General features: G+C 31.9%; 2 protein-coding genes across 2 annotated transcripts; one reads left to right on the top strand and one right to left on the bottom strand.

The window, feature by feature from the left end:
• Positions 1-4,361: 4,361 nt before the first annotated feature.
• LOC109121765 (uncharacterized) lies at positions 4,362-5,117 on the bottom strand. Its single transcript, XM_019217022.2, has one exon. It carries the CDS (start codon positions 4,814-4,816, stop codon positions 4,484-4,486), a length of 333 nt encoding a protein of 110 aa, XP_019072567.1. The 5' UTR covers positions 4,817-5,117; the 3' UTR covers positions 4,362-4,483.
• A 1,144-nt stretch (positions 5,118-6,261) lies between these two features.
• Positions 6,262-8,884, top strand: LOC100260680 (protein LHCP TRANSLOCATION DEFECT). Its single transcript, XM_002281405.5, has 2 exons — positions 6,262-6,658; positions 8,550-8,884. Exons 1-2 carry the CDS (start codon positions 6,398-6,400, stop codon positions 8,805-8,807), a joined length of 519 nt encoding a protein of 172 aa, XP_002281441.1. The 5' UTR covers positions 6,262-6,397; the 3' UTR covers positions 8,808-8,884.
• The last annotated feature ends 2,585 nt before the right edge of the window (positions 8,885-11,469 follow it).

The following is an 11,469-nucleotide window of genomic DNA, read 5'->3' as shown; positions in this document are numbered from 1 at the left end:
AAAATAAATGTAAAAGATAATTTTTATTTATTTAAATTAATATTTTTTAGAAAGTATTTTCCAAAATAGTCTTTGAATCATTAATATAATTTTTGTTTATTTATAATTTAAAAATAAAAAATAAATTTAATTTTTGAATTATTTATAAAAGAGTTTAAAAAAATAATGAAAAATCTAAAAATGGTTAAATAAGCAAAAAATAGTGCCAAGTAGTAGAATAAAGACAAAAGTGAGTCAAGTGGGTATTTTTATTAATTACTATCTCATATCTTTATCATCAATTATGAATGATTGGAGGACCTTATCTTAATTATCAAGTTGAAAAGTCCCAAAATTCTATGGTACTAAAGGTGGTACCATACCTCCAAAAATTTTGACACTTGGATGAACAACTTTCAATCCAAACCGTCTAAATGGCAATGAATTAAAAAAAAAAAAAAAGAGTTATAGAGGTTCCGTTCTCCTTTTTCTTGTTGCAAATTATATTGGATATTTTCCAATTTATATGCATATATTACCTAATATGATTAATTAAGCAATATGATAACTTAAAAAAAAATGAAATTAAAATAAACATGATTTTAGTTTTATAAATGATTTTTCTCCAAATATTTTTAAAATAACCTGATTTAATATTATTTTTACAAATATTCCTTACACAAATTTTAGTTTCATTTACAATAAATAAACTTCCTTACATTCACAAACCTTTCTCATTCAACTTTGCAATGTTTTAAATTTCTCATATAATTTATAATCTTATTTTGGTTCTTAGGTGAGTTAAATTTAATTTTAAATTTTTTACCACATCTAGAAAATATATTCTTAAATGCTTGAATGGATTATCGTAAATATTTTTTGTGGTATAGTTAGGTAGGTAATATTAAATGTCAAAATAATTTTTTTTTTAAAAAAATTGACACATGAAGGATGCGATGCTGTCATACTCTCACATTTTTTGTACCATCTAAATTTAAAAAAAAATAAAAATTAATTTGAAGATTTAATTTTTCAACCATAAAATAGTTTAGTGATACTATTTTCACCTAGACTGAATAGATTTTATGGAAAAAAAGAACAAAAAAATTTAAAATAAAAGAGAATACAAAAAAATGTGAGGAGCCTTCTCATATTTTTTTTTTTTACCGTCCAAAGTTTATTTTATTTTATTTTTAATTTGAAGATTTAGATTTTCACTTGAAATGTCAATAAAATAGTTTAATAATGCTATTTTCACTTGGAATGAATATAATTTATGAAAAAAATAATTGAAAAAAAAAATTTGAAAGAGGGTATAAAAAATGTAAGGATGATTCGGAAAAGGTGAGGATTCATCACATTCCCTATACTCGATCACATTTTTCGTATTTTCAATTGTTTTTTTAATTTAAAGATTTAATTTTTCACTTGCAATGACAATAAAATGTTTAGTAATATTATTTTCACTTAGAATGGATAGAATTTATGAAAAAAAAAAATTTAAACCTTATATTCTTCGCATCTTCCTCATATCTTCCTCATATTTTTAGTAGCGTTCAAATTTTAAATTTTTTTAATTTGAAGATTTAATTTTTCACCTAAAATGAGAATAAAATAGTTTAGTAATACTATTTTCACTTTACCATGATAGAATTTATGAAAAAAAAATTAAAATAAAAAAATCTAAAATTTGGAAGAGGGTACACATTCTTAAAATTTTAAGAATTTTTTCATATCAAGTACACATAGGATGGATGGAAATTCTAAAAAAAAAAAATTAGAAAATAAAAAACTTCAAAATTAGGAAGGGTATGAAAAATGTGAAATGGTTTCATATCCTTCCCATTTTTTACTTTTTGTTTGTATCCTTCCAATTTCGAAAGCAAAAAGTGGCAATAACTTTAATATAAATTATAAGAACTCTTCACTAACTTATTTTAATAGGATGGTGAATTTTTAAACTAATTTAAAAAAAGCTATTAAATTTTTTTTATTCCCTCAAATTTGAAATAATTTTAAAAATATAAAGTAAATCCATAATTTTATATAATAGTTAATATATTATATGGAGGAAGTAATCATATTTTTTATTTTTAAAATAAAAAATATGGAATAAACTAATTTTTTAAAAAGTTTAGGTGGTGTTTATTTTTTGGTTGAATATTTGATTTTTTCTATTAAGTTAAATATAACCTATTGATATCATCTAACATAACTAAAGTGAATTTGCTATCAATAGATTTAGTTTAGTTATATCGAATTATGTAAATAAATTATTTTTAATTAAATAAAAAAAATTAATATTTTAATTTTTTCTATTCAATAAAAAATAAACATGACTTCTTAATTTTCTCTTAACGAATTTAACATTTTCTTAGTGCATGGAAAAAATCGTACCCAGATAAAAACATTTAAATAATAATTTAAAAGAAAAACATGGGAAGCGATAAATTTTCAATTTTGAGGATTATTATTTCATCCTTTTAACAAAATATTTCTAGAAATAAACTAATAATGACTCCGTGGTCAGTTGACACATTTTCAAAATTGAAGGTGAGAGGTAGGAAAATAATGGTTGGGGCCAAAACCCCTACTCCTATCGGGTTGACTGGTCAGAGTCTGACAGACTGCAAGTAAGACAAAGAGAGAGAGAGTGGAAGCTGCAGATATCTTTGAAGGTGACACATTATAGCATACATGTGAAACATTTAAATATTACAGTTGCTCACATTCATTATCATTTTTCTGGTTGTGGGTTTGCATCATTTCACTCTGCGTCTCCCATCTGCAAGAGATTTTAATTTCTCATCTGCAAAAAAGCACCTTCCATAGTTGTGGGTATGCTTTTCATCTCTAATCTTTATGGTTTCATCTTCATACTTGTCTTTGATCTTTACTTTTCGTGCAGTGTAATTTGTTTTGGATCCTGCTCTTTGGTTATCTGTGTAATGATTTGTTCAGTCACTGATGAATAGGGTTCTCTACAGTAATTTGGGGCAAGTTATGAGAGTTGTGATTCTGAGCCCTGAGAAAATGGAAATTTCATACCCATGGTTTTTTTGGGTTTTTTTTTTGGAATAAAAAAATTTGGGGTTTGATTCTTATCCATGGATTCTGGCTTGGGACCTTGTGTTCTTGTTGCCAAATTATTCAATTCTATTTTCTACTCTGCTTGAATGTGGCATTTTGTTTATTGAAATTTGAGGGTTTTTTCATGGGTTTTGGTCAAATTATTAGGTTGGTTCCTTGATAAAGGAGTTTCAATTTCATTTTGAAGTTTGCATTTTGTATTTCGTTTCATTCAGCGCCGTTATTGTTGATTCTTGTTGGTTTGGAATCATCATCAACTTCAGCTAGCTCACTACCATTAATTTCTTCTCATTCAGGTTGGTGGTGTTTCTCCTACTTCTCACCAACCACCACCTAATGGGGATAGCTTGACTTGTATCTTCCTATTCTTTAGATCTTAAAATGTTAAATCCTTTCCCCCCAATATGTCTATATTCATTTTTGTCAAAAGCTTGTGATTATGGAGTTGCTGTTACACATTACTGATCCATGCCCCTCCTCATTTTTAAATCCAGAAAAAAAACCTTTAGTCCTTTATGGGTTAGCTTCCTGTTCCTTATACTGAGATTTATCTGAGGGAAGAATCGTTTGTTGTTGATCTCATCCTACAAGTTTAATGAAAATCTGGTAGTTGAAAAGGTGTAATTTGAATCTTCTTCTTCATCTTCACATTTTTCTTTTTTCTGCTAAACAGATCCCCTGTTTCAATTGGGTATCTGGAGATTATAGATCTCTTTCAACCTTTGAAAGGTCACAAAGATGAGGGTTTGATTTAGTGCAGAACCCTTTGCCTATTCTTTGTTAATATAAGTATACAAAGATTATATTTCTACTCAAAATCATAATTACCATCCATATGATGTTTCGGGTGTTGCTGCTAAATGACAGGCTCTTGAGCTGCTTTGATTTTTCTCCCTGCTAGAAGATAACTTCTGGGAAGACTGGAGAGCAACATGGCTCAGACACTTGAAATTATCAAGGAGGATGGAAAATCCATCAGGATAGGTACCACTGGGACTATTGGTTCTCTGATGACAAGGGAATTGGAATCTGTTAAGTCTGTGTCTCAAGTTCCAACGATATCGCCCAGAAACAAAGCTCCAGTTGCTGTTTCAGTTCCTTGTAGTACTTCTGCTCCCAAAAAACTACAACCAAGAACATCATCTGATGAAGCCAGCAGCAGCAAAAGCGTCAATCATAGAAGTCCTGAAACTGCTCGGAAAACAAAAAACTACACTAGAAAAAGCCATAAAATACCAATGCTTGGCGCTGATAATATTGCTTTGGATAGAACTCCTTGTAGACAGAAGGCGGAGAAGAAAGGATCTGTGGAGATTGTTGACATAAAATGTGGTAACACAGATAGAGCATGGTCTAGTCCTATAACTAATCGACTCAAGAAGCTTGGCTTCTCTAAGCTCTCTGAGAGCATGATCTAAAGCTGCAGCTTCTTTACATCAGCCTTCAGATTCCTGTAAGTGAACCCAGAAATCCCATTTGGCTGATTGCTGTCTGCAACTTCCACTATCGAACACATGCTTGGTAGGAGCCTGCTGCCTCTCTTCTTCTTTTTCTGGGCCTTGATCATAATGCCAAACTTTGGTATGGAATGACTACCAGAGGAAATGGCATCTGCAATCTTACACTGAGGCTTCTGAGAGCAATCTTTGCGGCCTATCTCAAGCCGACTGAAGTATTCGATTTCTTGCATTATGAGGGATCCAACAGTGCCTCTGGTGCCAATCTCCACCGGCTTTTGGGCTGCCATATCTTCAGGATTTTCTTTGGCAATGCTGCTGAATTTATACAAAATGGTTTTGGTTGGAGTTGAGAGAGGCAGCTTGGTAATGAAGAGAGGTGGTTTGGAGCCTTATCTTGGTGGGGAAATCGCTTTAATTTGGGGGCATTTGCGGAATGACCTATTGCTTTGAATTTTCTTCACATGAATTCTTTAGCTTATGTCCTTTATCTACAGAAAGCAGCAATGTATTTTGCCTAGTAGGTTTGATTGCATTGTAATCTGGTCACTTTATTCATGTGTTTGTAGTTAAAACATTTAGCTACCCAACTCCTTTTCCTTCAACTACTCAAAGGAATCTCATCTCTCTGTGACTCATGATCAGTCTCACAAATGGGATCTGATGATGATTTATGATCATTGTCCGGCTGCTGATCAAACTGACCAAAGAGCATGAAAGGTTGATGTGAGAGTCAAAAGAAGGGGGAGTGTCTTTTCACTTCCATATCTTCAATGCCAAGGGAAGATAGGATAGGGGTTGGTGTTGGCTTTGGTTTGGTGGAGCAACTTGACTGCCTTTCAAGTGTGGGAGGAGTTTTCTGATGATTTCACCCTTCTTTTTGGTTTTCATTTATGAAGATGGCTGCAAAAATGTGGATGAATTAAGGCAGAGTAACCTAACAATTGGTGAAGCCATACAACAAACTGAACAGCTAGGTGGGTTGTTGGAGTTATGAAACCATCAGCACCAAGTAAACGTATCCCCCATTTGATCAGAAATGTTTTTAGAAAATAATTATAATAAAGAGCTCTTAATTATTTGCATGAACAAAATTTTGTCCTGAATATCAATTTTCTTGACTTATTCTCTATCAAGGTATTATTGCATATTTATGTATGATACTAAAATTTTTAAAATTTTATCCATATTTTCAAGATACCAAAACACTTTCTTAAGTAGTTTCATTAAAGCATCGTTTAGCTAAAAACTACACTTTTCAATTGTGCATTATTCTAATTTTCACTAAAATATCATTAAATTTTAGGTTATATTTGATTTTTAGAAAATGATAAAGAAAAAAAATATTAAGAAAAATAATTTTTTCATATTTGGTTGTCTTATCAATAATATTAGAAAAAATTAAATATAATTAAAATTAATTAGAAACTTATGTATTTTAAATTATTTAATCATTATATTGAGTTAAAATAAATAAAATAATTTTAAAATAATAAATAAAAATAATTTATTAAGTTTTAATTTTAATTTTTTTCTTTTATTTTTATTTATTTATTTTCTTTCCCATGTATTTTTCTTCAAATTTTCCGTACCCAAACATAATTAGTGATGAGCATTAAAAGAATAAATTGAAGAAGCTGTCTCTATTCTGTAGTGTACAACCAAAATTTCCTTCCTAGGAGTCAACCAATCAGAGTCCCAAATTTGATCACAGTGACCCAACCCTAAATGGAGGGTGGAGATCAATCCAAGCCCACAGCACTGGAACAGAAGCCATACCCCATCACTTCCCTTGGATTCTACTTCACGATGGGTGGATAGCATTCTAAGGATAAAGCAGTTTGGTGAGTTTGCCACTCAGAAACTCAGTCATGGCTTCAATCCCATGCACTACCCATTTACTCTTCACATCAAAACCCCAAATTTCTCCTTCAAATCCACCCATTTTTACTTCTCAGTTACTGGGTATCCCAAGAAAACTGTCATGGTCCACACCCACCAGACTTGGACCCAGCAATGGCTCCAGAGCCACATGCTGGTTCAGGTTTGGTAACAGGGGTGTTGATGCTGAAGGAGCTGGGATCTATGGTAGCCAAACAAGGGATGATTTTGACAGAGATGATGTTGAACAGGTTCTTCTTTCTCTGTCTCTCCATCTGTGTGTTTATTGTTTGTAGCTTTGGAATGATGATGTGAATGTTGATGAATTAGGAACTGCTCAAATTAAGAAATAAAAAATAAAAAAATTCAGGAAAATAAGAATTTTAACTTGGTGATGTAATGTGCTTTGGCTGAATTTGGTGCTATGGGGATTTTTAGGTTTTGTCGTCCAAATTCTTGAGTTTGGGATTGTTGGATTAATGGGTTGACTTGAATTGTTATTTATGTGGCTGCTATGATCTTCAGACTTTGGTTGAATCTAAAAGAAATAATGAGGAAGAGGGAAAAGGATTGGCAATTTTTGTTGTTTATTGTGGTGGACAATTGCAAGAAAAAGAAAATTGGGTGAAAACTAGGGGGGGTCTATACATTTTCAAACTCCTCATGTTTTGTTTAGCAGAGTAAAGAAAGTTGAGAAATATGGAGGAAAACTGGAAAATTTTCTTCAGCTCAACCTTGTCTTGTTTTCTTTTCCATTTCCTTCTACGTTTGATTTTCCATTTCCTCCAAAGAGAGGCTGCAATTTTCCAAAATCTTTTGTCACAAGGGAATGGATAATGTGTATTATTTTTCAATTTTTTTTTTTTGGAGTTCTGTTTTTTTGGTTAAATCCTTCCATTTTAATGTCATTATTACGTTGGAGAAGTGACATATTGTCCTATGTTCGAATCTTACCACTAATGATACCCTGAATTTACCTACTACTAGTCGTTGTGGGACAGTTAGTACCTTGAGGTTTGGATAGCCATGGAGAGTCTAAGGGTTTGTTCATGGAAGGTCCCTCAATTATAAAAATAAAAAAAAATAAAAAAAAGAAGAAGAAATAACATTACATGGAAAGTAACTAGTACTAGTTGAACAATTGGAACAGTTGGAATGATGCCAATTATTTTTCATTTTTGTTATCAAATTAGATTTCAATTATCACTCAAAAGTAGGCCTGATGATAGGATAAAAGCACTTGAAAGCAGTTTTTTGGTAAAAGTTTTCAATTGCTAGAAAGGCCAGAATCACAGCCAAATGGGCTATATCGCATCTTTTAAACAGAGTTGGTGGCATTTGGGATTGGCTTACATGTGGAATATGCAGGCACATTGCTACAAGTGCTTAAAAGCCCTCTTGATTTGATTGTCCAGAGAGACTCTCTTAGAACTCTTTGATATCATTGTCAACAATTCTCATCACTCATCTTTACGATATCATTTCTTTTTTCAACTTGGATCTAGGTTGCATCTGCAACTATCGGATGTAGCCAACATATCCATAGAAGCTTCAAAGCTTAAGGGGCTTTACTTATATCCTTGATATTTGCTTACCTACTTGTTTGATAGGAGGGGAAAGCTATGAATTTTGAGCAATGGAAGTGAAATAAATATGATAAAAAAAGTCAAATAGCACGGTTGTCTTCCTTGCTAAAATGTTCATCATGCGCATTATTTTAAGAGGACCGACTAGGGCTCCAGGAGCGGGTGTACTATTATTGATAGTTCACATGCCTCAAATTATAGAACTTAAGTTCTTTTTAACTTTATTGTAAGCTTATACCGAGCAGGTTAGAACGAAGCCATTTAGTTAGTAATCTAAGCACTAGAAAGGTATTGGCAGTCATCCTTCTTGCCTATCATGGAAGATGGATGGTTATGCGAATTTTTGCTCCTATGTATAGCAGTCCAGTGAATCGCTTACAGGATTCGATACAAGACCTTCAGCAATATAGATGAGAATATGCCTTTTTCATATTCAATTTTGATTCTTAACCCACTTGTGATCATACATTCACACTCTTTGTATGAAGAATTCCATTGCAGTCATGTTTAAAATTCAAATTGTGTTCATGAAAAAAAGTATTGTTTTAATTTGCAGTACTTCAACTACATGGGGATGCTTGCTGTTGAGGGTACGTATGATAAGATGGAGGCTCTTCTAAGCCAAAACATCCATCCAGTAGACATCTTATTGATGATGGCTGCCTCAGAAGGTGACCAGCCCAAAATTGAAGAGCTTTTGAGGGCTGGAGCTAGTTACACTGTCAAGGATGCAGATGGGCGGACTGCACTTGAAAGAGCTGCCAATGATGAAATCAAAGACTTGATCCTCAACTTTTCTACTCAAAAGGCTTGATCTAGAGATTTGTTTGTAGAATTAAACATTCTCACTTATTGTTATGACTTCAGTTTTGAATTATTTTTCCCCCTAAATTTATGCTTCATGATACTAAGATGCTTAAAAGGCCACAATCAGACTGTATTATGATGCCCCCCTTCTTAGAATTAAGAAGAGCCATGCAGATAAATAATTCTTGAGTAAATCTAAAAAAAAAAATTCATAATCTTAATGCTTCTTTGTAAGCAAAATATTGTTCAATAAATGTCTCTTAATGCTTCTTTGAAAAAATCAATATAATTTTTTCAAATGCCAAGTTAAATTGTTAAAATTCACATAAGACTCTTAGGTGAATGATTTACTTAAAAATATAATTTTGTCACATGCCAACAAGCCAATGATCGAAATTCGTAAATGATCAAAATTTGCATCAGCGTAGATAGTTTTAAATAAACATCTCATATTTTTCATATATTCAGGCAACAAATTTAACGAGATTGAATTTCGATCATGTTATTGAAGGGATAAGAAAAATGTTGTTTTTTTAACTGATATAAATGATTTTACATTTAAAATTTTCATATGTACATCAAAATTAGAAGGTTTTTACATTTTAGGGTATTCAAGAAAGTCAAATATTTTTATCATGTACATAAAAATGTTTGATGACTAACATTATTTTGGATAACATGGGAGCATTCAAATTTAAAGTCATCTATAATAGCAAAGCTATCACATAATTCATATTTCTAACCATCACACTTTACATTATTTACGTTCAAATTCTCATATCCATGTCCTTGGAAATTGATTATTGTAATGGAATTGAGGAAGAGGTTTAATTTAGAAATCTACTGTGATATGGTACTAACAAGTGACATTTTTTGTACTAAGTTTTTAACTTAATTAAATAATAATTATGAAAATAATAAATAAATAATAAGTTTTAACTCCAACCCAAATGCCACATCAATATTCCTCAATCTCTTCCTTCTACCAACTTTGTTAAATTTCTAAAAAATTTAAGTTAGATTTGATTAGTGGATGATTAAGGAAGGACAGATATAATAAGATGGATTGCATTGTGAAAAAGAAAATATCATGCAATTGGGTTTAGATTATGTTAAGCCCGATCCAAACAAAAAAAATCATTTAAAAATATTTTTAATGATGAAATATATAATAAAAAAAAAGTGATTCTGTTTTTAAAAATTCAAATTTTTATAATGATTATGATGACTCTAAATGTGAGTCCACAAAATAATGACTCTATTGAAAACTATGTTCTGTAATATTTCCATAAGAATCCAGATGATAATGTCTAGAAGCTTTTAATAACCTCCAAAATCTCAGCAATCCAAAGCATATCCACATCTCGAGAAGGAAATAATAAATTATTCTTAATAGCTTTTAATGGCCTCCAAAATCTCAGCAATCTAAAATACTTTATTAAAACGCATATCCACATCTGGAGAAGACATTTTCAATGTCTACATGCAATTCCTTGAAATTTAAAGCAATCTCTCATGTAAAATAAACGATAACAAAGCTGTCACACACTTTGTATTTCTGCGTTCATCTTGCATCCCAACCACATGGCATGGTTCATATTGTGATGTACTTCCAAATGAGTTTGGTATTGGAATTAAGGGAGATATTCTCCATTAATTCAACAGTCCCCCTAAAGGACACCATTTTTTCCCTCTAAATATAGTAACAAATTCAGCCCATCCCAATTGCAGTAAAGATGGAATCCTAGCAGCAAATTTGAGCCATCCCAATCATAGAACAAATTCAAAGACATCCCATCCTCAGTATAAAATTCATAAGCATCCCACTCAAAGTAACAAATTCAACTATTCTCTAATTAGCCATCTAAAGCTAGAACCAGAATCAAAGGCACCCACCAAATTCAGATCCTATTAACGAATTCAACATTATTCTGCTAGCCATTGTTTCCGGATAAAGCCACCCTAAAGGAGATGTATCGAGCTTGGGGTTCATGCACTATTGTACAATCTCCCAGGTTTATCTCAATGATAATTATGACCTTCAACATGCACAGCTCTTGGTATTTGGAAATGGTTTCTAATGGGCTATTTTCACAAGCAAAGTAAAAATAAATAAACGAAAATAGGCCAGGGTACCAAGCAGGACATACAGGGTAAGCTTCTCTTCACAAAAGAACTTACAGGTTACAGAAAAGATTTAGTATCTAGTAGCTCTATATTAAATACAAGAGGCACACAACAACTCTTTTGAGCTCAAATGTTACTTGAAATAAAGCTCAGGAAGTTTCTTCAAAGTGTCGAACACACTAGGAAAGGTGTTAAGTTGGATGGGTGCTTTTAATTATCCTAGATCAGGAAGCTGGTTTGTTAGAGCCTGTAGCATTCCGGACATGGACATCATTGCTGCTAGCTTACTATTAGACATCACCTCACAGTCTTGTGGAGTGCACTTGATCTTACTTGGATCATACCCAAAGTTTACATTAGAAGGATTGACAATTTTTGTTATTTTATTTGTAACGACCTGCTCCCAACCATGTAGAGATTGTCCGCTTTGGGCCCAAGGGGCCCTCACGGCTTTAAAAGGCTTCTATTTGGTTAAGAGCAAGTTCCTGAGGGATGGAAAATTGCAAGAAAAAGAAAAAAAAGGGTGAAAACTAGGAGGAGTT

Source organism: Vitis vinifera, chromosome 19 (genome assembly GCF_030704535.1).
Source record: "Vitis vinifera cultivar Pinot Noir 40024 chromosome 19, ASM3070453v1".
In the NCBI taxonomy this organism is placed as follows: Eukaryota; Viridiplantae; Streptophyta; class Magnoliopsida; order Vitales; family Vitaceae; genus Vitis; species Vitis vinifera.
The sequence above is the reverse complement of the archived record's forward strand: the minus strand, read 5'-3'. Positions and strand labels throughout refer to the sequence as shown.

Excerpts from the sequence above, each read along its gene's own strand:
- LOC109121765 (XM_019217022.2), bottom strand. The coding sequence starts at position 4,816 with ATGGCAGCCCAAAAGCCGGTGGAGATTGGCACCAGAGGCACTGTTGGA.
- LOC100260680 (XM_002281405.5), top strand. The coding sequence starts at position 6,398 with ATGGCTTCAATCCCATGCACTACCCATTTACTCTTCACATCAAAACCC. Across the intron at positions 6,659-8,549 it reads ACAGAGATGATGTTGAACAG|TACTTCAACTACATGGGGAT; the intron begins GTTCTTCTTTCT and ends TTTAATTTGCAG.